The sequence below is a fragment of the Ailuropoda melanoleuca genome, chromosome 9, assembly GCF_002007445.2.
Source record: "Ailuropoda melanoleuca isolate Jingjing chromosome 9, ASM200744v2, whole genome shotgun sequence".
In the NCBI taxonomy this organism is placed as follows: domain Eukaryota; kingdom Metazoa; phylum Chordata; class Mammalia; order Carnivora; family Ursidae; genus Ailuropoda; species Ailuropoda melanoleuca.
In genome coordinates this window covers 65185248-65212904 of record NC_048226.1, presented here as the reverse complement: position 1 = coordinate 65212904, position 27657 = coordinate 65185248, and the positions used below count along the sequence as shown (strand labels likewise).

Here is a 27657-nt window from a genome sequence, read left to right as displayed (position 1 = left end):
TTCTCATTACTTTGTTTGTGGACCTCTCTTTTTAGGCAAGTTTACTGGAACAGAAACTTGGGTAAGCCACAGTTTTTGCAAAATGCATCATTAGCATGATGCAGAGAAGTGTGTAGGCGAAGAATAATACAACATATCTGGAAACCCCATCGCTTCCTCTTTGGTATATTTAGCGTAGCGAGGTAAAAGCTGGCTTTTCAGCCCCATAGCAAACAAAATTTTCTTACCAACTCCAAAGCTGTGGTTTTCCAGACTCTATAGCTGGGATCTCCCCAGTCCATTTTCCTGTGTCTACATGCTATTCATCATACTTCTTCGAAAGTTAAAAGAGGACACTTACCTGGTATTTTTATTTTGGAAAGAAGTCCTACCACGTCAATCCCATGCTTAAAGTTTTCAGTGGCTCTCTCTGCCTATAGCATCAACTCTAAACTTTAGTTTTGCATCTAGTGTCCTTGAAAAGCTGACCCCACCTTTCATTTGACTCATTTCCAGCCAGTCCTCACTCACCTATTGCTCTACACTTAAAGAAACATCCTCCACTCCTCGAACTATGTACATTCATGAGCTCTAATTTTGGCCTTTCTTCTCCTACCTCCCACCCATTCAAGGCTGAGCTCAAATGTCTCTGTCCATGTGAGGCTATTGCTGCCTGACTGTGAGTTCCTTGATGGAAGGACTTCTATTCTATCCATTTTATTTGGCTGACATGAAAAAGGTGTTCAATATTTATTACTGAAAAAGGAGATGTCCTTGTGAGCCAATTTGTGCAACACCGTGATGATACTCTTTTAATGAAGTAGCCTACATTTTCCAGACAGTCCTGCCCTGGACTTCTATGGATCCCATTCTTGGGTGGGAGAAAATCCACTGGGGCACTAAGCATACCATTATTAAGTCTTTCCATAATCCTTCTTCTCCAGGATAAATAATACCAAAGCTTCCGATTCCTTTAACAACACCACATTTCTTAACTTTCTAAGGGCATGCAGGCCAAATCAAAGCAGATGTGGGGAGGAAGCTGAGCTCACTGTGGGGAAAGGGGCCCCCTGAGACTCACCTCTCTCGGCATTCATCTGCCATCCCTCCAGGCTCTTTGTCGGACAGGAAGGAATTGCTCACAGTTTGCATGCCACTGGGCCTGGGTCTTGTCTATTTCTACACAGAAAGGGTATATTCTAACTAACTGATAAAATAATAACAGCAGTATTCATGCCAGCCTCAGGCTGTAAAATGACCACAGAACCTCCCATACCACATCCAAACTAAAAGGCAGAAGAAATTCTGAGTGATTCATTTTACTTCCTCTCATGGACATGTTTAGCAGATCAATCTACACACAGTCTGTCTTTTTACACATGCCAGTGGAAATGTCTATGTCGGCTGATGAGGTGTAAAGATGCTAAGTATTTTAGTGAAACTTATAAACATGATTAAATCTCAGGAAAACTTCTCAGCAATTCCCAAATGAAAAAAATATGTATCTGCTACAGGTCTTCTGGTAAAGCCGGACATGCCACTAGAGTAAATAACATATCTGAATAAAAAAATGAGCAGATCATCCTCAAAAAACCATGAGAAGAGGCCACAAATGCCAGTAAAGCTACTTTTAGAAGTAGAAAACAAAAGGAAGGAAGGAAGGAGAAAAAAGAAAAGAAAGAAAGAAAGACAGAAAGAAAGAAGAGAAAGAAAGAAAGAAAGAAAGAAAGAAAAAAAGAAAGAAAGAAAAAGAAAGAAAGAAAGAAAAAGAAAGAAAGAAAGAAAGAAAAAGAAAAAAGAGTAAGCATATTTTTAAAGTCTAATTCTTCTACTGTTCTAGGTATTTGTGTCATTAAATACAATTATAAAAAGTCAAGACCAAAATTTATTCAGAAAAATAAAAGCAAAGCACCATCTACACATTAAAATTCAAATTGATGAAAATGAAATTTAATGTTGGGAGAAAATATGTTCTCTTTAAGACTTAAAACAAATTAATTTCTTAGTTCCACAGCAGATGTATTATTCCCCAAAGGTATTGAGGACCAGTGATTTTAAGAGGATACCTTTCCCAGGGCTATCAGTCTCCCTTCCTGTGTTCACAAAATAATTGTGGAGGAAGAGCATCCAAAGTAAGAGTAGGGAGATTCTGTGGCATGTTTTAAGATAAAAATTCCTTCTAGAAAAGAAAAATGCTACCAAATCCTGATTCCTTTGGGGCCATGGAAAAAACCTGGTAGAGAGCCCTTACCATATGTCGAACATTTCTGATAATACTACATTCATTTAAATAAAACAGGCTCAGATAGCATGGATAAGAAGTTACTTGTTGGGTAGAGTTTGCACATGGGTACAAATGCTCTTCAAGAAGAAATACAAGAATAATCTCTACCATGCCAATTAAGGAAGCACTGAATGGTTCCATCCTCTCAATATTCTGGCAACCACAAGATCCTAAATATGGCCTAGAACACCTAGAATGAAAACAAATCCAAGGCTATTTGTACTCAGTTCCATAAAGTGTACCTGAGCTTGTATTTTGGATTCTTCTTCAGTTCTGTCAACACCAAGAATGCCCCCAGAGCAGTGTTTCCCAAAGTAAACTCTATCCATGAATGTAGATACTCTCCCAACGAATGTTTTTTGATGAATCAAGAAATTACCAAGAGGGAGTTTCTTAAATTTATTTGACTATCAGACCTTTTTCCCCCTATATAACATCTCACTATCCTGAGGATGAGGTTTCCTAGAAACAGAATGGGCACACTGTTCCAGGAACATTGTATTACAAAATACATAGGAGTAAGGAGTCAGGCTGCCTGGATTTAACTTTTTTTTTTTTAAAGATTTTATTTATTTATTCGACAGAGATAGAGAGGGAACACAAGCAGGGGGAGTGGGAGAGGAAGAAGCAGGCTCATAGCGGAGGAGCCTGATGTGGGGCTCGATCCCAGAACGCCGGGATCACGCCCTGAGCCGAAGGCAGACGCTTAACCGCTGAGCCACCCAGGCGCCCCTGGATTTAACTTTTTTTACGTAACAGCTGTGTGATCTTGAGCAGGGTACTTAGCTTTCCTCTGCTTCAGTCTCCTCTTCTGTAAAATGGATGTAACAAGTGTATTCACAGCTTGGAGCTGTCAAGAAGGAAAGAGAGTATGTGCCTAGTGGAGTGTTTAGCACAATGTCCACCACATAGTAATATTTTGTAAATGTTAGCTTTTTGAACTGTTATTCTACTCAGAGGTATGGCTAAGGCCCTGGGGGAGGTCCTTTCTGAGTGGGATTGCCTTTCTAGTCTGGGCTGCTGCCAAGCTGGCTTCAGGGCTCTAGCTGTCTCCAGCTCTACCCCTTAGGTTTCCATTTCACTGGAAGCTGTTCCCTTCCCTTGCCCAGTTATTCTGGATTGGACTTCCTGGGACTTTTCCAAGGGAGGCTTGACTGAGGAGAAGGAAATCCTCTTCCTGGATGGATGCCTCCCTCTAAGAGAGAATCCACTGCATTCGAAGTGGGTGCCTAAAGCTCTGACTACACCAAAGCCTTGGCACACACGTGCTGTGCGCCCTTGTGTACTTTGGGGCCTGGAGGGCTTGATGACTCCTGCATCACTCTGCCTCCTTCCCACCTCTGCTCTATTGTTCCTGTTGACACAGTGTTTATCATAATGGTGGTGCCAAGAATCTTTCTTTTGGCTTTTGAGGGGTTTTTTCTTGATTACTCAAATAATACCTTCTTATTATAAAAAAAATCTAATGTTATATAAAAATGTTAAATAAAGAGTGTACATTTCCCACAGTTTGCAAATCCTCTCTTCCCCTACCATCCCAAGATTGCTATTGTCAACAATTGTCTCCTCATTTTTAATGATGTGCAGGGCTGGAGGCTCTATACACTGCTGGGAATTCGTCACTGTGCCCATTCCACTTCAGGAATTTGTATTTCTCTTTGGAAAAGAAAGCTTCAATATTGCCCTTGTGAAGATGCCCTGATCCAGCCACACTGTCCTCGTCCCTCCCTACACTAGGTGTCCAAAAGTCACTTGTACATACTTCAGTGAAAGAACTTAAAACAGTTTCATGGCAATTTTTGAATTCAATGTCTCTCCCACTTTAAGGATTTCAGGGACCATGTCACATTCTCCTTTGGTACAAGGCATCTGGAATACTGACATGCAATCCAGTGCACAATAAGAATTTGCTGAGTGAATGAGTGAAGGGATAGATAAATAAAATATGTTTCTAACCTACAGACTTTCGAGCCCTTATATAATAATCACAATCAGGTGCCTCTAGCAAGATGTTTCACATATATTCCAATTTCAAAAACTAAGTCGTGCTATTAATTCTGATTTTTTTCTGTTGTGTAGGCCCCCAAACTCAAAATTCCAATTTCACAGAAAATGGTAAAGTTGGAAGAATTTGGGGATGGATGGTGGTTTATTTTTCAAGTGCCAAATGAACATTTTGAAGCATAGCATCTTTGGCCATAGGCTTTGTTCACTGACACCAGAACATTCCAGGAAATGACATTTCAAATAAACAGTTTCAAGTCCAGTAAACCACAAACACAAAGAAGAAGTATTCACTAGCATTTCACAGCAAATAGCCTTCTGTTGACAGTTACTCAGGAGTGACTGATTATATTTGCAAAGCACAAATATCTCTTCTGTTAGATTAATTGAATATAGTTTTAGCTGATGGCCTGGGCAAAAGAGTGAATCCATTAGAATTGTAAAAGAAAAGAACAAAGGAGAAGAGATAAGAAGGATGAATCTTAGAACTATATTCCTAAATATCAGAAATCCTCGCTGGACCAACACTTCAAATTCATGAGCCCCACTGAGGGATTTTGACATGCATGCTGCAAGACATATTGTCCAAGGAACATCAGCCAAAAGGAGTTACTTTCATGGAAAAAAGATTGCCACAGAGCTTTCGCATTTCACCACTTAAACAGTTTGGGCTTAATATAATTAAGTAATATAATTATGAACCCATTTCCCAAAGTCCTATTTCTTGTTCAAGCATATCAGTAATTTTCAAACAGAACTCATATGTCACATGTTGGACCCAGTTCTTCGCATTAGAACACATGGGCAATCTACAAATAGAAATCCACAATCTAATTTTAACTTTAGAATTAAAGAGTAAGACTCAATGGGTACAATCATAGGAAGTGAAGTACAGAGTGGAGACCAGGCATTTGACCTAAGCCAGAAATGGAGGCAGGAAGTGACAAGGAGAAAGTCAGATTCCTCAAAATTTAGTATGAAAGCAGAAAAAAGTGAAGGGGTCACTGGATTTCCATCATACAAGAGACAGCTGCTTAAATAGTAAAGAGAAAGCATTTACCATAGCAGCTGGACCTAGAGTTACATCAGTATAACTAACATATTCAGTGAGGAAGCAATATAATTACTATAAAAATTACCATCCCCCTTACATAAAAAATATGGTACTGTCAGTATCAGGTTTACTATATACTAAAAGTTAACATTTATTGAGTACTTGGGTTGGGTCAGGCACTGTTCTAACTACATTATATGAATAGACTATTCAATTTTCAAAGGAATTCTATGAGATAGGAACTGTTATTATCCCAATTTCACAGATGAGAAAAATGAGGCACCAAAAGGCAAAGGCCGCATGGTTAGGAAGATGCATGGCCAGGATATGAATTCAGGCAGTCTGGCTCCAGGGTCCCATGCTTTTTTAACAGTATGCCATGCTGCCTCTTAACACCTTCTCAAAAGAAATCTTACTCTTTGGGGCACCTGGGTGGCTCAGTCAGTTAAGCATCTGACTCTTGGTTTCAGCTCAGGTCCATGGTCTCAGGGTCGTGAGATGGAGCCCTGCATTGGGCTCCGTACCCAACAGGGAGTCTGCTTGAGACTCTCTCCTTCTCCTCCTTCCTCTCTCTCTGTCCCTCCCCCCAGGTGCGCTCTCTCTCTCTCTTAAGTAAATAAATAAATCTTTAAAACAAAAGAAATATTACTCTTTATTTCAGAGTTTTATTCATATGTTTACATAGGTTTTCAGAAATCTGTAGGAGAGTTGAGTCCTGAGTTGAAGAAGACTGGTTACCAGCTATCAAAAGCAACAGAAGTCAGTGTTGGCAAAAGATACTCAATTCATCTTTGCACGGTGTTACATTTATCTATGCAATTGAATTCAACTCAATTAACAATGATTTAGGGACCCATGCTGAGTACTAAAAAGGTAAGATTCAAAGCCTAGAGAAGACACCACTTTTATTCCCATCTAGAGCAGATAAAATACTCTGGAAGCTTACAGTTAAAAGAGATGAAGAAAATGAAGACCAGAGAGTTCAAGTGACCTGCCTGAGGTCAAAAAAGGAGTCTGAGGCACATAGGGACGTAAACACCAATTCAGATGGGTCCAGTTCTCTTTTCGCCCTACCACTCCGTTTCTAATCAAGCTGGCTGAACACACTGAAATAAAATTAACCTCCTAAATGCATATCTGGGCCCCATAAGGAAGAAAATGTTTGCTATCTGCCTGTCTCATGTCTGGAACCCACTTCATTCTGGAACGAATGGATCAACAAGGGAATATTTTAAAGGGTAGGAGGAGAGTAGTCCCGTATAAAGTCTCCCAGATCTTCTCTGAAGAATGTATGTTTTGGGGTTTTTATCTGCTGGATAACTCCTTTCTCTCAAACCTTACCCAATTTTAAAGCAGACCTTGGAATTAGACGCGTACAGGCGCCCAGATGAAAAGGCACGTGTGTACGCTCCAACTCTATTCTAAGGGTCTTAAGAAGAGAAGACATGCTTTAACCTTTCTGTATGCCCCGCTTTTACAAACTGCCTTCACCCAGTGCGTGTTCAGTATGGAAGTGAGGTCAAAAACCTAAGTACCTTCAATGTAAGTTTTCCAATGAGTTTGTTTTCTTTCCCCCCAAAATGGCCCTATATCAGATCTTCTAGTGATTTTTTTATTAGATCATTTCAGAGGACCGATTTTATGCATTCCTCCACCACCAGCCCCGACCTGCCAAGGGACATTTGGCAACTTCTGGAGACATTTGTGGCTGTTACAACTTGAGGGGGATGGTGCTTATTGGCATCCGGTAGATAGAGGCCATGGGTGCTGCTAAAAATTAGCATGAGACAGACCTCACGATGCAGAATTCTGCAAATGTCAGAAGTGTCAAGGTTAAGAGACACTGGCCTATTAAAAAAGAAAAAATGCATAACCATGTCTCCACCTCGCCGCTTTTTATCTTGTTATTTATTTATTTATTTATTTATTTAAAGATTTTATTTATTTATGTGACAGAGAGACAGCCAGCAAGAGAGGGAACACAGCAGGGGAGTGGGAGAGGAAGAAGCAGGCTCCCAGCGGAGGATCCCGATGTGGGGCTTCATCCCCGAACGCCGGGGATCACGCCCTGAGCCAAAGGCAGACGCTTAATGACTGCACTACCCAGGCGCCCCCGCTTTTTAAAACACAGCTAAAACATAAACCAAAATGGTACACCGAAGATTTGCCCCAAGCAAGACCACTTCAGCAATCTACTGTTAATATGACCGATCATCTAATGGGCTTATTTACAGGATTAGAAGAGTTCATTAAACACTAGAAGAAATGCAGGCATTTAAACGCATAGGTATTGAAGTAAGCAATGGAAAGCCTTCACCGAACAGGATGTTCTCAAGTTTCCTAGATCTGAAGTGGAGGCATTCCATAGTTACGATACACAACATTCTGGTGATGAGGGATTTTATGGCCACCCCTGCTCTGACTTGATGTGGGACTCTTACTTCAGATTGTTTCATTATTTCTAACCTCACTCAAAATCTGCCTTTTTGACCAGCACACAAAGAGGAAATGCATGTTTTTTGTTCGCAAAGAGGGTCATCAAAACCACTTTCACTATTAGCTTTTCCTGTTCATGCCTGTCCACCTTCCTCATGTCTAGGTTCACCTGGAAGTTCCAGTTCTTCAGCCTGGATTCCTTATTGTGGGTAAAGGGATCGCTCCTTCAGTCCTGTGTTGCTCTCTTTGACTTCCGCCATGGAAAGACGGCTGCAGTAAAGCTATCGTAACAGCCTGATAATGTCTTTAAGATGAGCAAGGAAAAGGAGGCAGGGAGAGCTGCTGACTTTTCTTTGCACTTGGTCATGGTTTCCTTACACAGTCTCTAGCTGATGTGGTTACATTTGCTACAGTTTTATGTGCTCGTTCATTTTCCCTGGTGGCTGATCATATTTGATACTTGGGATGTCTGGCATACGCTTGAATAAAAATTTCTTTCTTTAAGGGGACAAATTCATTCTTTTCTGAGAATCAACCGACAAAACACATACAGAACTTTGAACATATCACAGTAACTTATCTGTTCAGTATTTTGTGTGTTCAGTTAAACATGTCACTACTGAGATCCTCACACATTGGTTAACGACTTTCTAAATATTTACCAAGATCTTTGATAAGCGAGAGTGCTTCCCATGATATAAAGGCCCCACCGCCATCATCCATGGCACCCTGCCCAACGTCCCAGCTGTCCAGATGTCCACTGACCAGTACAACCTAGGACAAATAATAAAAAGGGAAAAAAATAAAACTAAGCAAAATGACATCAAAGAGGAAGCATTCACAGTCATTCCAAATACAGATATGAAACTTTTATATTTTCTTTTCTATTTTTACATCTTAAAAGATCTGTGTCATTACCAGTGGAAAACCTGGTAGAAGGCATTACAGAAGGGCTGGAAGCTCATCCTGATAGTAATAAAAATTCTCACCTAGTACTTCTCTTTATTAACATAACTTTGAATACTAAAGTAAAATGGTTTATTACTAATCAATGTTTGACAATTTTATTACATGGCTTAAAACATAAGTGACATAAAATGGACCTCAAAACTTCAACCATAGTCTCAGCTGTCCCAAATTCTAGCAGACATATAATAAACATGTGTTGGGTTGAATTCAAATGGAAAAGTGAGAACAATAATTACTTTTTTTAAAAAATGATTATGCTTTGTGCGTTATAAATCACTCTGGTGTTGAATAAATATACTGGAGTTACAAACTAGAGTCTAAACAAAGAACTTTAAAAAAAATTCAATTTACATTAGTGTTAAGTAAGTCTGCAGATTATATTATAAATTTTAAGTCACCATAGGTTTAAATTTTTTTTAAGAAACATTAGTAATTCTCTCCAGGAAAATATAAAACATATTTCAATGAAGCTAAACGTTATGAAAACATTTTAAATGAAGCAAGTAAAATGATGCAAAATTAATGGGATATCCACATGGAAAAATTATATCTTGACCTCTATTTCACACAATATACAGTATTCAAATCAGATGAATTCCAAATCTAAATAAAGATGTTAGAGGAAAGCATAAAACAGTTTTGTCAACTTGGGGTAGGCAAAGATTTCTTAAACTGAACTCCAAAAGCACAAAACATAAAAGAAAAAAATAATACACCGAACTTTTAAAAAATGAGGAATGTCTGTTCATCAAAAGACCCCATTACATGCGTGAAAAGGCAACCCACAGAGAAGATATTTACAACACATATACACAACAAAGGAACTATACCCAGATTATCTAAAATATTCCTATCCAAGGGTAATAAAGAAAGAGCCAATTGATAAAAACATGGGCAAAAGACTTGAAAAGACAACTCACAAAAACAGATAAACAAATACTAATAAAAATATGAAAGGGTACTCAGGTTCACTTTCATCAAGGAAATATAAATTAAACCACATTCAATACATATGCACCCAAGTGACTCAAATAAAAAATGCAGAAAATGTCAAATATTGGCGAAGAGATGGAGTGGTTGGAACTCTCACACATTGCCAGTGTGAGTGCAAGTGCTTCCAACCACTCCAGAAAACTGGCTTCTCTATTAAATCTGAACATACACACACCCTATACCCCAACACTTCCACTCCTATATTTCCAACCGGAATGTATGTGTATATGAACTTTCACCAAAAGAGATGTTAGAATGTTCAGAGTATTCATAATGCCCCTCTCCCCCTCCCCAAAAGGAAACTATTTAAATGCCTGTTAACAGCAGAATGAATAAATTGTGTTGTACTGATTGATAGAACACCACACAGCAGTAAGAATGAAGAAACACAATACACGGTCAATGGAAATGAATCTCATAAAAAGAATGACAAATGAAAGAAACCAGACACAAAATAATATATCATGTATAATTCCATGTATATAAAATAGAAAAACAATCAAAAGAGGAGAATGGTGATCCAAGGTGAGAAGGGTTAGTGACATGAAGGGGGTACAAGGAGAGCTTCCAGGGTGCTGGTCACATTCTGTTTTGTGATCCGGGTACCAGTTACACAGGTGTGCTGAGTTTGTAAAAAAGCTGATCTTGTTACACACTTAGGATCTGTGTACTTTGTCTGAGAATATTACATATCAATAAAAAGCTTTCAAAAGTTAAGCGGATTGATGTCTATGTATAGCATGTAGTAAGCAAATCAAAGTTGAACCGATCTTCTTGATGAATGAAATAAAAATGCCCCATGATTTTGGGAAGCAGGATTTGGGTTCTGAAATATCCGGGTGACCACTTGGCGCTGCCTGCTTCCCCGAACAGCTGCAGGATCTCGCACTGAGTCTGTATACACATACACACACACACACACACACACACACACACACAGATACACATACACAGACCTGGGCTACATGACTTTACTGTAATCAAAAACAAGTACAACGCCTTGTAACTAACAAGACTAACAAATGGCCATGTAATGAACCCAAATGGATTGCTTCTAAGGAAAGAAAAAAAAAAGAAGAAAGAAGAAACCATGTTGCAATAGCAGGAAATTCTGATTCAGAAACTGGTGTAATCCCATGTGGGATGAACAAACCAATTAGTTAATGTTCTCACCATCCTCAGAGCCATTTTCCCAATGAAGTTAGAGGTTCAGTGGATTAAAAGTGTCAAAATGTGTTTTAATGAACTTTTTTCCAGTCACATAAGAGTGACTAAGTCAAGGCAGCTACTGTTTTATCCTTCAGAATAATAGAGGTTATTTTATAATCACACATCTTTATGTTTTCTAAAATGCCTCCATTATCCAACCCAGAATTATTGCTTAAATAATTAAAAGATGGGGAATATAGTTTTGAATGCTAGGAAACTAAATGATATCCCATAAGACAAGGTTTTTGGCACACTGCTAGAGAAGAATGGTTACAAACCATTTAGATTATGAGATCTTGTTTTAATATTTTTTTTAATTAGAAAATATATTGGGGGCCACCATGGGATAGCAGTTATAATTCTGATACAAAAACTAGGTAGTGACAATTTGGGAGCATTTCTGATGAACTTGAGCTTTCGTAATTGTAAGAGCTCTACTGTGAAATAATAGCGTACAAGGTCTCCTTCTTTGCTGCAGCCTCACAAAGGATAAATCAGTAAAGCATACAAACTCTCCATGCCTCATGTCAGGGTCAGGCAGAAATGAACATGGCCTACAATACATTTGGATCTGATTTAGGAAAACGAAATAAAAACAGACTACCCAGAAACACAGAAAGCTCCAGTTTCATGAAAAAGAATCACCTGATAAAAGAGGAAAACACACAGTCCCTTCACTGTCTCTGTTGCCTAATGTGGAGCCCTTGGCTCAACAACATGGCCTAGAAGCGACAGAGAAGTGGGACACCCACTTCATTACCATTTGTGTGCTGCTCCCTCAGCGGGCAGAGCACTGACCAATTCCCACCCTCCGCCTTCCTCTTCACCACCATGTCTTCCAAACGCAGACAAGGGTAAAAATTAGTAAAACCATAGCAGCAGCAATGGCAGCCACACCAAAACCAATTAGGACGGCCAAAGGGGAACTGTGATGATGGGAAATGCAGTTTGTTGTTTGGGAGGCACATATCGGCCCTGACTACCAAAGACTAGGCCTTGGAGTGGGGGTGGGGGTGGGAGGGGGAGAACCTAGCAGAAATACACCGGCTGGAAACCCGCTATGATGAACAATTGAACTGGCGGTGGCTCACAGCCCCCTCCAGGCCAGCTGTGGGTATGAGAGCGGAGATAAACCAAATCAAGGGCAGACAGAGAGCAGCCTGAAGCACAAGCCCCTTACTTCTTCGTAATTGGTGCATACGGAGACACTGAGTGCAGACAGATTTGCCTGGCTCAAAGATGAGTACGAACATAATCAACATGGGACATATGAAAAATATGGCCGAACAAGGGAGAGAGAACAGCCTCAGAGCGAGCACATTCTTATGAAAACAAGCTAATACAAGATATTGGAGAATATGTCGCATCTTTGGCGTTCACTGCATGCATTTAGTCAACAATTTGTATTGAGTTTCTATTCTAGGTCAGAGGTACAGAAATGGAAAAAAATTGCTAAATATTCTATCTTAATGGCATTATTCTGGTAAGGGAGATGGACAATAAATAAATATGATATAAGGATAGTTTTAAGTGCTTGTAAGAAAAACAGGGCAAAGGAGGAAAACAGAGTGGTGGTGGCAGGGAGAGGAAAGATCAGTCTGCTTCCTCTTAAACTGCACGGCTGCAGGAGAATTCTGTGCCTGCCCTAACAATGACAGAAATCTGGATAATCTACAAAATCATGACTTTTTAAGGCCCATCAGAGATCTCAGATTGTGATTCAGCCAGAGGAGCTGAATTCCAGAGGATAACAAGCTCATCCAAGGAGAGATGGGGCACATGAATTGCTTAGCCTTTTGTGATAACAGGAGGAAGAGTTGACAGTGACAACAGATGGAGGTGACAGACAAAAGCAGGAATGAAGAAGACAAGAAAAATGTTTTAAAAATTCTGAAAAGGCAAATGTGGGTTAACGTGAGCGTTTAGAATCCCTGGGAACCTCCCATGTAAGGCACCAGATACCCAATTTTAAAGCTCTCTTCCATTGGCCTCCCTCAGGCGCTCACAAGAATCCTGGGAGCAGGGCAGACGCCTGGAGAGAGCTTGCCTCAGTGGCGCAGGAGAGCAGATAGATTATGACCAGGGGCTGTTGGGAGGCAGGCAGCAAACCTGAGCTGCTCCTGGGACCCTTCTCTCATAGGAAGCAGAAGTCATCTGCCCCCTGGGGAAAGCGAGAAAAAACGGTCCGCAGGGCAGTCCCCCGGGCAAAGGGCAGTGGCTAAGGGGAAGGGTAGAAAATTGCACTCCCACCCTGTACTGACACTAGGGAAAGCACGTATGTCTCTGGAGGTCAGGGAACCTGCTCACGCCACAATCCTGCACTGATGCAAAGCAGAGTTCTGTGGCCACTGGGTGAGGGCAGGGCGTGGGGTGGGCTACTTATTCCCATGACATATGGCAGAGTCTGGCTTCCACAGGGGCTGGGGGAAAGCAGAGATGTTGAGAAAGCTCCACTCTCGACCTCAGGCACACAGAGGGGCAGAAGAACAAGAGACTACCCTGTCCCCACCAGGGGCCTACAGTGAGTAACAAGCAAGGCAGTAACAGCTTACAGCTCAGGGAAGGGCAAGAGCCCAGAGAGGAATGCGGGCTGCGCTGCAGACACACGGAGTCCGCTGAAAGCCGAGGATGGAGCAAGGCACCGGGAAAGCTCCTCCAGCAACCCAACCCCTACAGAGACTAAAAAAAGCGTAGCAGCAACCCATGCCGGACAGATGCGAAGCAGGTGAGCACCAAAGGTAAAAACATAAAGAATAAAATCCAAACCTAGCTCAGCTATGACAGAGGGACTCAAACACTCTCATACCAGTGGTTGACAGAAGAGGCATAATCACTTTCGGACTCACATACTACTCACGTCAGGCTCTGCTGTTCTCTTTCATATGATATCCAGTATCCAATCAAAATCAGCAAGAAAGAAAACGATCCATTGTCAGGAAATACAGTATTTAATACGATACCATAGACCCAAATGGAGCCTGGATATTTAAAATATCAGACAAGGACTTAAAAGTAATTATGATTAATATGTGAAAAATCTAGTGGAAAGGATGGGGAATTTCACCAGAGAGATGGAAATTATATTTAAAAAGTCAAATGGAAATGAAAAGTATAATTATGTATAGATGGATTAAATACTTAAATGAAGTAAAAAATTAAAACTTATGTAAGAAAAAATATCTTCATGTCTCCAGGGGAGGGGGAAGAGTTCTTAAACAAGATACAAAAAATGCAAAGCATGAAGAAAAGATGCATGAAGTCAACTATGAAAACTGAAGACTTTGTGTTCATCAGGAGAAATCATAGAATGAGAGGAGTTGCTACAAGTTGGGGGAAGATATTTATTATACATATAACCAAAAAATGGTTTATATTCAAAGTATATAAAGAATTCCTACTATTCAAACAGAAAAGATGAGCAACCCAACAGGCAAATGGAAAAAAGACATAAATAGGCATTTCGCAGGAAAGAAATTATGAATGGACACCAAGCATTTGAAAAGATGGCCACCCTCATTATTTGTCAGGGAAATGGATAAATCCTCAACAAAATCCCACTCTGCACCTCTCTAACTGGAAAAAAATTTAAATTTGACAATATGGAGTCCTGGCAAGGATGCTGAGCAAAAGGAATTCTCAACCACTGCAGGTAGGAGCAGAAAATTGTTAAACCCTTTAGGGAAACTATTAGGCATATCCCTTTAAAATTTGAGCATATGTACATCTCACAACCCAACAATAGCACATTAGATGCATAATGTTAGAGGAATTTCCGCACTTGAGTTCTTGGAGATGTGGGCCAAAACAGTCATACTGAAGCAATCACAAGGCCTCAAACTGGAACCAACCCAAATGTCCATCAACAGTATAATGGATAAATAAATTGTGGCACAGTCCTACAATGGAATATTATAGAGTAGTGAAAATGACCTCAACCTACATCTACCAAAATAAATGAATCTCAAAACAAAAATATGGAAGCAAAGCAAAAACAAAAAAGGAAATCACAAAAGAAAGAGAAGAGTATGATTCCATTATATAAATTTCAAAATATGGCTGAACTAAAAAATATCATCTTTGGCAATGCATACAAAAATAGTAAAATCATGAAGAAAAGCAAAGTAATGGTAAACCAAAATCAGGATAATTTTTATAACAGATGGGGGTTGGAGCAGAGTGGAGGAGATGATAAGAGAGGGGCATACACAGATGATTCGAGTGGGCTTCTAAGACACTGGCAGTGTTCTTTCTCTGAAACTGAGTGGTTAGAATATGTGTAATCCTTTCATTATCATTCTTTATGCTATACACACACATCAAATAAAGTCTTGTGCAAGTGTGCTATATTGAACAATAGCAAGAGTTATCAGAGATGTACCTTTGAAGGCATGGGGCTCAGATGGTTTTGTAAGTGAGTTCAAACAAACATTACAGGTCAGATATATCTCATTCTAATTCAGCTGTTGCAAAGCAAAGAAAAAATATGGAAAATGTCTGTATTGATTTACAATCATAATCTTGATTCTAAAACCTGAAAAAGATAGGATCCCCCTTAAAACCAACTAGAGATCTAAGATAAATGTAAAAATCAAAATACTTGTATTGAAAAGTTATCGTGATAATGGCTCAATGGTCTCTAAATGCCCATAGTAAATGGAAGTTATACATATACCAGATATGCTAAGAAAGGGCTATTATTGGCTCATACTTATCTTCTTGGTGTGCTTAGTTTTTAACATTCTGCATTTTAAATTGTGAGTTGTATAGGTGTTTATCTAAACCTGAGTTCTTATTGCTTGATCCTTAATAAACAGGATGCCCACTTAACTATGAAGCATGCTTCATTTTACAAATGTTTTTGCTCAATCAAAAACCAGAAAGACAACTACTCAGTGTTTTTATTTTTTGATTTTGTGATGTTTTGCTCTGCTTGCAGCTGCTTCAGTCTCTCAGTCTCATTTTATTTGGTATATTTTAAGAGGTAGAGGGAGGAGTATCAGTGTTGCAAAGTTCATGGCCTGGTGCATTTCCAGACACAGGAAATCCCCAATCCAATTTTCAACAACAAAAATCATTAGATAGTTGAAAAACATGACCTACAAAAAAGGGAGGAAGAAAACCTCTCATTATTTGGCCTTAGAGAAAAAGCCAAGAAGTGATCTAATAATGAGCTTCAGCCACAACAGGCCCATCTGTGGAGGGTATGAGCAGCAAAAGATACAGCAAGGGAACCAGTTCTGGGTTGTACCGGTGACCGTGATGGTCATACACATGATCAAGAATTTTCTGATGGAAGGCTTTTGTAGAAGTTTAAAAAAAAATGGCTAACAGGGGAAAGGTTATGGAAAATTTCATTCCTGGGAGGGTTTCTAAAACAGGATACATTCTTACGTCTTACATGGAAAGCTAACTACGAAGAGATAAAATCTTCCAAGGTTCCACCTAGTCCAATATTCCATGTCAGTTCTCAAGAATTCTTCTTCTATTCTAACCACTTTAAAGGGGGAAATTGTCCTTTGAAAGGTCTCCATAACCTCAAAAGATTTTTCCCTGAGCATCTCCTAGATATTCTGGCTGCCAAGATCTTCCCACAATTTAGAGTCTAAACACAGGTGGGCAGGCACTTCTCAAAAAATCCATGCTTTCGTAATCCTTGCCAGAGACAAAGCCTTGGCTTTCAGAGGACAGTTGCTGAATGTATTGTGCTATTGCCCAACACAAAGGGGCTATGTTTGAACAAATATTGTCCTCCCCAATGAACAGACTAGGTGGTCTACAGAATAAAGCTAGGCTCCTGACCCACAGGGTGTGTGTTCAGAGGCAATCAGCGAACATCTGAGCTCCTTTTGAATTAATTTACATTCAAGCTTTATTTAGTGAAACTGTTGGGTATTGATTGTTTACAGGATACAGACTTCTTTCACAAGAAAATGAACCACCTGTCCAAATGCTCACCTATCACCACAGTTACTCCTGAAAGGAGCTGTTTCCATTCCTTGAGTGTCTCTTCTTACATGTGCAGGGCACTCAAATTGGCTTCATAAAAGAAAGATTGTGCCTGTTCCTAGTTGAATAGTCTGAGCACATTGCTAATATCTGAAGACAGGACAAGAAGGGCCTAATTTATCTGTGACTCACAAAAACCAAGTTTTAGGTAGATTTATAAATGTGATTGCAGTGTACTTAGAAGAAATGGCTGAAATTCATTCAAGATTGACTTGTGGATCAGACACAGGAGAGAGTGTCTATGGAAGGAAATCATTCTGATTAAATGAAGGTAAGTGGCTTTCATCCAGAAGTCATGACTGGTTGCAACTGAAGATGATAATCTTTTAAGTGAAAGAACCATGTTCCTGAATCCCTTCTCTTTTGGCCTAAGCAACCACAGGATAAGTTGTCTTACTTGAAAGGACGGGAAGAGTAGAAAAGTTGAATGACAACACTGTATTTGAACTTCCGCAAGGGAGGAAAGGGAGACAGAGTTTAGGCAATTTCTGTCTCAATAGTGATCACCTTTCCCATGGTCAAATCCAACTATGGTACAGGGCACAGCTATAACTTCTCTATTCTGACAGCCATTCACTCACCACTATGTTCTAGGATTTTGTTAGACATGGCACATAAGATTTAAAAATAAAAAATGGAAGCATTTGGTACTTTGGTACCAACTTTTTATTATTCAACTGAGACAAGCTAATAGAGTATCATCCGTATAGAAAATAGAGGCCAAGGTGCTGTGAAAGAAAGAAGAAAGAAAGAAGAAAGAAAGAAAGAAAGAAAGAAAGAAAGAAAGAAAGAAAGAAAGAAAGAAAAGAGGAGGAGAGAAGAGGAGAGGAGAGGGGAGGGGAGGGGAGAGGAGGGGAGGGAAAGGTAGGGAGAGGTAAGGTAGGGAAAGGAAAGGAAAAGAAAGGAAAGGAAAGGAAAGGAAAGAAAGGAAAGTTAGAATGAAAGAGGGGGAGAGAGGGAGGGAGGAAGGGAGGGAAAAAGAAATCTTTTAACTTATTTTTTTTTTTTTTTTTTGCCATTTAGGTTTAAAAACTAAAGGACCCTTTTTGGCCCCTAATGTTTTATAAAATCTCAGAAGCCTATGGGCTTAGAGTACTGTTCTTGATGTTTGTCTATTGATTGTGGAAACTCTCTCAATTCTATAACTTTCTGTGATCTTCTGCATGTTGTCTACAGAAGTCAATCTGCAAGATCAAGATCAGCTGAAAGCTTCTGTCTACACAATATTCTGCAGCCTCCAGCTCTGGACCTATTTGATGAGCCAAGAAAAGAAACCGAACAACAGACCAGGGGTTCCTAACCAAATGAGTATTGTCACTTTGAAAAGCACAGTGAGGCTATACAGTAATTCCTCCTCTACTACCAGTTCCCATGAAGAGAAAGACCAATAAACATGGATTCGAATACAGATTTACTTCTGTGTAGTTTTTCCTTAATAGAAAGAACCTTGGCTTGAGGATAGGGTGTTTTTAGTTACTTTGGGAATGATTAGGAAAGGAAGGAAGGAGGAAGAGAGTATGGGAGGGAGAGAATGAAGCAACATGATAACTAGCACAAAAAAGAGGAGATGAGGTAGAAGACAGATTAGAAGGCAAGAAGACTGCAAAGAAGCTTTGGCAAAGGCAGAGGAAGAAAGGAGAAAGTAAGCCCAGGTCAAGATGTGAACCCAGGCTTATGTCCGGTTGCTGAGGCTCACATGACAAAATTAAGAGAAATCGGTTCACCGTGTGCTGATGAGCACATGGTGTCATCGTGGGTGTGGCTAAGACTAGGTGAACTGAGACATGGGAAAGAGGCTTTGAGAAATACTAACCTGCCATGATAGCCTGTATTTTAAATAACAGTTACATAAATTATTTCTACCTCAAACCTCCAAGTTATTCTGTTAGCTCCTGCCTGCCAAGTCCTGGACCAGGTAACGGGGAGTCAGAAGTCAACCATCCCAAGTTGAAGACTTCGGCAGTGAACTTTGGCATAGCTGCATGGCTTCTAATGTGGTCAACGCTTGAAGACAACTTTAATTTTGATGCATAAATTATAGCTTAAATAAAAGACAGTCAAATAATGTTATAGATGCCCCTAATAGAGGACTTTTCAAGATCTAATTTTTAGCTTCATGACAGGGTGTCAAGAAACCAAGCTTACTTTGAAAGATTCCATGTTTTACAGGCATCAATCTTGCTGTCCAAATACAGTGCTTCTGGCCTTTATTCCTCTCATCATATGTGAGCTCACATAATCTCAGCCAAGTCACTTTAGTTAACAGTCTCTGCATTGACTCTAGGAACATGTCAAATTTCCATTGGTACACAACATTTTATTTTCTTTAACTTTGTGCAAAAGAATACTATTTAGCCCTTTAACCCTGATTGGTCTTGTTTTCTATTGGAATTTTCATGTCCAGAAAAAAAGAATAGTTTTCTTAACTAGTATTATACCTAATGTAAATGTTATGAGAGCCAGAGAAAAGTGTATGGTGTGTATATTTACCCAAAATGAAAATCTCTTCCTCTCCATTTAAAATATAATAAATTGAAACTTAACTTCAATATTCACAGTCAAATAACACATGTACATGAAGAAGAGAAGTAATAATTTTAGTGTCACAAGACTCAAAAGTCACTAAAAAGCTGATTAACCTCATAATGTTTGCACACCATGAATCAAAACAAATAATCTTAAAGTGATCTTTCCTAAGTTCAAACTAACTTGAAACATGGCCATGCTTTGCACAGCACAGAAAACTTCTCTTCCGCCCTCTTAAAAGTGAACTTCAAGGATAAGGAGTAGAAGCAGCCTCAATGTCCTAATGTTTGGTAATGGCAGACCTGCTGGACAGAAAGGGATAAAACTTGGCCCTAGGGACTCAGAGCCCATGAGGAATGACCATTAAAAATAATAATAATAATAATAATGAGAATACAGGGTAATTTTCAGAACATAACAGAGACCTCAAACAATAATGAATAGTACAGCATTCTTCTCTACAAAATGCAATTAATTGAAATGAAAGAACGTCATGATAAAAGAATGTTCAATGGATATTGTGACATTACTGTCACACTGCAGACTTAGATTTTTTAATGTCAACACTTATAAGATTATCCATGTTCTCCTAAATATTTTGGCTTGTCATGAGATTATATTCTTATCAATTTCATGTTGGTTGTAGCCATGTGTTTTGAATAATTAATCATATACCTTGGGAAAAGAAAGGAAGGAAGGAAGGACTGAAGGAAGGAAGGAAGGATGGAAGCCAGGAAGACTCTTTCCCCTCAATTGTGCGTTTTCTAAAGAACAAAAATACTAACAAAAATAAATATTTATTAATTTAACTTGTATTTTATCAGCACAAACAGTATATTTTAATAGACTACAAAATCAGAGCAAGATTAAAAGAAATACAAAGTACAATTCTCATGAAATTATATTTGTTGTAAATGTTAGCACTTGTTTAACTTAAGTCAGCTCTGGTACAATCGCATACAATATTTCCATCAATACCTTGGAAACACACTTACGAATTCTAAGATGATAAAAATATAGGATGAATCCATCAATATGTTGGACCAAATAATCAAGACTCTAAAATATCATCCTGAAGCAGAAATACCAGCTTATAGCCAATGAGATAATTCAACAGGGATAACTATGAAGGTGCACACTGCACTCTGAGATGGCGGGTTGATGGCAGTTCATCTGGGGACAATCAGAAAATTCAGGTGGGCCTAACCATATTGAGTAAACAGTGTGTCTCAGGTACAGAAACTATAAATAAAAGTTTAGAATCTGTTGATAGAAATATGGATTCTTATTATGTAAAGCAATACTCCCACTTTAATCAATTACTTTTTTCCTCCCCCCCCCTTTTTTTTGGTCACCCAGATACCTACTGAGACCTTCCAGAAAACAGACTGTGGTTGGAGAAGAGCTGTCAGGATTTCACAGTGTCTGGAAATAGCATTGTTTGAAGAGCAGCTCCATGGAAAAGAGAAGGCTTCAAAGGGCTAGGCACTTCATCTATAAGAGGAGTGAACTTGCTCAGAAGGTGTAACCAGGCCAGCAGGTGGAGGGAATATGCAGGTGGATTTCAGCTCAGCAGAAGAATAAATCTGAGCCGTTCAACAAGGGAACAGGAGTCCACAGAGGAGTAAGCTCAACAGTGTTCAAGCAAAGTGGAAGGAACATCTGTCAGGTAAAGAATGGATCCCTGACCTGAGGGGGGACTGGGAACTGGGCCAGATAATGTCCAAAGGCACTGTCAGCTCTAAGATTCCATGATTCTAAAGGAAAAGTGGGCTTATCTTGGCCATTATTCAGTGAGAGCTGTTAACAATTTCTTGTGATACCAATATTTTTTCTACTATAAATTTCTATTATCATGTTTCCTCTTCAATTAAACTCAATAAAATTTTAAAGTTATATTAGTAGTAATATTTATTATTAAGGAAATATAACATACAAAAAAGGACTTTTTATGACTTAAAATTTGCCTTCTTGAATTGGAGCCATGCTGCATCGACTTCCATTGGAATCAAGTGGCATACTGTGGGAGGCATAATAATTACAATCACTGTCAATCTCAGCCTTTAGGGGTGGACTCCACAGCTTATAGTTTCCTTTGGTAAACCATGATGGACTGTCATTTCTTCATTTACATAAATGTTCTCAAAGTTATTTTTATTTTTTACATCCATGGGTGGAAAATTCAGTAAGTTCACCATCCCCATATGGTACTTCCATTTATCTGCCCTAAGATTACCTTCTCAAGTATATAATACATAAAAATCATGACTTTGTAGACATTTCTAACAAACACTTTTTTTCTTTGTAGAGTGAAGATTGCTACACTCATTATAATAGTGTCATCATACCATTTCGATGGTTCCTTTTAAACTTTCGCCAATTCCATTAGATTTTGGAGCTGTAACAATCAAACTTATAATGTATATATTGATAACATAACTTTTTGTGTACTATATAGAAACTATAACACCCTTCCTGATATTTCCCAGAATTTGCTTATTTTCTTTACTTGCATAGAATTAATTACATAAGTTAGGAAACCTACAATGTTTCTGGATTCCTTCTCAGGCTCCTACGCTAGAATGACCTTAGGAAATTATGGCCAATGCTCTGCTTTTACAAAGAGACGTGATCTGTCAAAGTGGCAGGACCTGAAAACAGAACCCAGGGCTTCCCACGCAGAGCTAAGCATTATTTTCATCACACCCCCCTGCCTCCTTCATAAAAAACAATGCAGAGACTGCTTTTGATTGCTTTTCTCTAATGCATTACCTTTTACTTGGCCATGCTGAAAATTAATCTGCTACTTTTGCCTACACACACAGTCTAAAGAGTTTTTTCAACAATTTATCCCTATCAGCTTGATGTGGGCAAGTTATCTAGCCTCTCTAAGCCTTGTTTCTCTATTTGTAAGGTGGAAATAACAACACAAACCCAACTTTAAAGTGTGTTATGAGAATGAAACGAGATGACATAGTAACTTCATCACTGTCATAGTCACTGGGCACAAAGCATGGACTCCTTCCATGGTGGCCATTATAGTACTGGTTACACCATAGTTCCTGTAAGATAACCTCAAACACTGCAAGGGAAGTTCTCTCTAGGGAAGACTCCCTTGGGGGGTTGGAGAATATAGTAGATTTCACCCACACTGCTTTAGTGGGCGCAGCTTTAGGCTGCTACGTGCTGCTAGCCTGAATTAAAGGGAGCATCAATCACAAGCACATGTTATTTAGAAATATGACAAATACTCTAAAAATGTTGTTTGGTGAGTCTAATTTAAAACAGCATGAACTTATCCTATTTGAAAACATTCGTACACCAGGAAATAGCTAAGTTACATTTTCATTTCAATAATAGGTTGCAAAGGGGAAAAAAAAAAGTTATAGCTCAAGCAATCACAAACACACAGCCCTCCCTAAGTAACTCTGCAGTTACTAGGTAACCAGGTAGTGCCGGGTGAAAATGAATTCAGGTGTTTGAACTAGAGCTTCCCATGCACCCGAGGAGAGTTTTGTCCTGGCAGTGGCTAATCTAATAAATGATTCCTCTGTTGATTGCTTTTCTAGAGCTGGCCAGACTGGTCACACAAAGGCTCTCTCTGTAGAATGGCCTAGAATATAGGAGAGAATCCAGAATAGAGTCTCGGAGAACACATCAAAGGCTGGCATATTTCATATAAAAATGAGAAGCTTAAGCCAGGGGGGATAAAAAAGCATATCCTGACATAACATTTGTGCATAATCTCTGTGGAGAAGTTATGAAAATTGCCAAGAATAGGGAGTGGATGATAAAGGGCAGATAACAATTTTATTCTGTTATAGACAAATTGAAGTGTAGCATTGTTTAGAGATCAAAGAAAAAATGAAATGGCCTGTCAAAGAGCACTGTTTCATCTCTTTCAACTCTATACTCTTAACAATTGATGAATTTTAAGCTCCATATGTTCCTGCAGTAGTAGGGCATGTTTCAGTCTTGTCTTTGCCCCTTTTCTTGTAAGAGTAGTTAAAATCATGGGCTTTAGAGGCTGGCAGGCCAGGATTTGAAGTCTACCTTACGAGGACCTTTCAGCAAGTTGCTTTGGTTCTCTGGGCTTCCATTTCCGTGTGTCTAAAAATGGACATTAACAACGCCAATAGTGTTGATATGATAACAACTGCAAGGAAAGGGCCTAATCCCAGTGAATATTCAGTCTATCTAGTTTCCTAACCCACCTTAGCACTTACTTATATGTTTTATTGTCATCAGAATGCCCAATTTATATGGTATCATTCTTAGAAAAAGTGGTTCTCTCTGTCGGTAATTCTCAAGCACTCCCCTGGTGGTAGTAGGCTGGAAAGAGGAGATATGTGCAGTTTGAAAATAAAAAGCCTCCCATACCTTACTGATGCACTTCTACTGGGGAGAAAAAAGGAGCATGCCTTCCATCCTTACCTCTCAGCTGAGAAATACCACACTCTCTCCTGATGGCAGAGACCTTTTTATTTCCTTCACACGTATTTCTCACAAGACTTGAAATACAGTAGAGAACCAACAAATCAACTTTGATTTGTTTCTGTTTAGTAATAAAATGATTCAGAATCAAGCTAGTTCAGCCCCTTAAAGAAAATAATATTAGTTTTTATGATCAATGCACAATCAAAACAAATTTCTAATTAATTACTTTGACCTTTACAATTCTAATCACATAAACCCATTAAAGAAATTTACTCTCAAATACTGTATAATATAACTCCCTTTCTCTCAGTGATGAGTATAAACAATGAGTACATTTTAAAAAGATTAACTTTTAATGCATGCTTCAAAGGTCAGACCTATACAGAGCTATGGACAAAAAATTAGGACCAGAAATAAAGTAAAGCTTAAAAGTTAATTATGAGACTTCTGGTCACTAGGGTACAGCAAATTCTCACCTTCATGAATCTCCTCTGTTCAAACACATGGCAATTAGAGATGAGTTAAAAGAAGTGAAAACTAAAAGTCTGTAGTTTGGCTCTAAAGACCAGATAAACATCTCCGTAGACTAGAGATGGATTCGAATCACAAGGCAGTGAGTGGGTCTAAAGTCAGGGGATCTGCAGGGCTTCTGATCTAGGAGTCAGCACTGACTGCTGGGCATTCTGTTCCGATAGGCAGAGAGAATCTAAAATTGCTTTGCTGGAGATAGGGGGACCTACGCAGGGTTAACTGTGTGAGAGGCTTGTGAGAGGAAGCTGAAAACAGACAAACAAAAAAACATGCCGAGAGGTACAGCTTTATAAAAAGTTTGAGCCTATGGAAGAGATATGGACAAAGACCTGAATCAGAACCAGGCACTGAATCAAGCCACCTGCTGGCTTTGTAACAGAACATGTGATCTTCGTTATCACCATTGGCAATGGTGGCTGATACAACATAATAAAACCTGGTTCTGGACTGTCAGTGTTGCAGGCCAGGTGAAGGCAATCACAAAACCTCCAGAGAGAGAACAGTGAGCCCAAAGGGAAAGAACACAATACAAACAATAATACAAATTGAATTTTAAAACATCCTACTCAAAACGAGTCAGCAAACCCAAATTCCAAAACATATGAAGAAGTATAGTGCTAAAGATGTCAACAAAATCAACAACTGGAATAAAAATTCCATTCTAGATCAAATTAATTTTATGGAAAAACTATATAATGATTTTTAAAATTATGCTTAGGGTGATCAAAGGACTAATATTCTAGAAAAAAATTTAACTCAAGAAGAAATAAGAAAACCTGAAAATCTTAATAAGCATTAAGAAATTCAATCAAGAATCAGAAGGTACTCTCTCTCCTCACACACACACACACACATACACAAAACTAATCCACCAGACTCAAGAGGTTTTACAGGTAAATTTTACCCAATATGAAGGAATAGAAAATCTTTAAGCTAAGCCAACTCAAGGTATTATCTTAAGACCAAAACAAGACAAGGATAGTACAATAAAGTAAATTATAGACCAATCTTTTTTATGAATGCAATGCAAAATGATTAAACAAATATTAAACATGGTACAAAACTTCCTCCACTTTCAACAGATAAAATTAGAAAACAGACAATAAAGGTAAAAAATGGGCTTATGATTTCAGTCAATCTATATAATATATAAGGTGAATTTTTCATTCTCGAAAAAGCAAACATAAAAGCAAACAATATCCTATGTTTGGTCCAAAATGTGAAATATAAGTTAGTGATTCTCTATGAAAAACTAAAATCCACAACAACCCTGGTTATACATATGGAGGGTTCTGTGGATTTGTCCATGCAGACATGGCATTTGGAATGATCAATTCCAGCTTGTTGCCTAAAGATTAAACAATAATGTTGAGCAGAAAATGAGCCCATGGATTCATTTACTCCTGCTTCACTACCCATATCTGTAAAGCTTAATGGCACTGTACCCTAGCACCAGTATTTTTATTTTATATATGCACACATGATTGCACTATCAGTGAAATATTCAACAATCTAAAAAACCAAAACAAAAGCGATAAAACAGAAATATAGGACTGTCTTCCATTTTGCCTTCTGAATCCAACAGGAGCCCTGAAGCAACAAGTGCCCGCCTGCCCACAGGTTTCTCCTCAGGAAAGTACCCTCAGGAATTCTCTCTGCATAGCATTGTTACGGCTCTTGCCATGTATGTCAAAAGAAATGAGCTCTGCTTCCATGGTTACAAATAATTATACCAAAATCACTCCTAAGTCAAACTAATATAGATAATTAGACATGAGAGTAGCTCACCTTTGACTTGTCTTGGCTCTAAAACCAATTCAAAAGGGGTTAGTTGCACTGGATGGCAAGAAGTTAGGGACACACAGAGAAGGGAACAGGAGAATGTTGAGGAGGAAAAATTTACTCTGCCCTTCAAGATTCTTCTGGCTGGTCTAAGAATTATATTGCATGAGATGGATTAAGAGGAAAAAAATCAAATTTAATTTTATTAGATACGATAGGGGAATCCACATAAACATGAAAGACTCCAAAGACTGTCAGGCAAAATAAGGTATAAATGTCATCCTGAACTGAGGAGAGGGGCTAGGGTCTGGGACTTCAAAGGGAAAGGAAAGCAATTCACAGGAAGATAAAAAAGTAAATGTTTGGTAAACAAATGTCTACTGGGCCACTTGGAAAAAATGGGACATAAAGAGGAATTTTAACAAGCAGACTGCTAAATTCCTCCCTGTCTACGTCCCCAGGTTCATATTATAATAGAGTTATCTATAGTGATAGCTCCTTTCCTGGAGCAGGTCCTCTAAATTCTTTTAGGCATTTAGGGGATGTGTCTCCCTGAATTTTTTGGGCTTTGATTGTTTTCAGCTCAAATAACCTGAATGCCCTACTGGCACATCTTGGGGTGATTTGTTCTGAACCCCTACAGGAGGAAGGGGTTTCCTGTACCCTCTGGAATTCACCTTCATTCTTCTTTAAGCCTACTCTATAATGCAGTCTTAAAAGTATAGGGAACATTACTACACAGCTAAAAAGCAAATTATGTACTTGCCATCCATATGTCCTCGTACACTTGCAGTAAATCACTATGCCGTACCCATTCTATGTTCCGCCAACTATCTTATCTATCTATCTATCTATCTATCTATCTATCTATCTATCTATCCATCCATTCTTAGATAAATACATTTGGTAAATGCCATACTAGCATATACTGTTCTAGAGAAGCCTGTTTAACCTTATCTTACACAGTGTTTCCAAAATGTTTTATCCATCCCTTCAGCAAGCATTTATTAAACCACTATGTGACAGATGCCACACTATGTATGTGCTTGGAATAAAGCAAGAAATTTGACAGACAAAGCCTCTGTTCTTCTGAACTTACATTCTAACTGGAGGACAGGTGATGACCATGTAAACAAAGATAACTCCAGACAGTGACACGTACTGTGACAAAATAAAATCAAACGATATGTCAGAGAGTGGTAAGGGGCTCCATGGCCAGGAAAAAGCCTCACCCTCAAAGGAAAGTTTGTGTTGAAACCTGAACGGTAAAAGCTGGCCAGGTGAAGATGTGGGAAACAGAACTCAGCCAAAGGGAAGAACTGCTGCAAAGACCCAGGGGTCAGAATGAGTTTGAGTGCTTAAGTCTTTCTTCACAACAAGCTGTGACACTGCTCCTTGTGCTCTCTCACTCACTCTATCTCAAATAAATAAAACCTTAAAAAAAAAA

General features: G+C 38.9%; 1 protein-coding gene across 3 annotated transcripts in view; it reads right to left on the bottom strand.

The window, feature by feature from the left end:
- The window catches only part of CPQ (carboxypeptidase Q), a 346647-nt gene that overhangs the window by 151801 nt on the left and 167189 nt on the right, over positions 1-27657 (bottom strand). For all 3 annotated transcript variants that reach the window (XR_004627851.1, XM_034668345.1, XM_034668346.1), the window contains exon 4: positions 8420-8531. Coding sequence is in view for 2 of the 3 variants with exons in the window: in XM_034668345.1 (XP_034524236.1) it covers positions 8420-8531 (112 nt within the window). In the remaining variant the exon portion in view is untranslated. The remainder of the gene's footprint in view (positions 1-8419; positions 8532-27657) is intronic.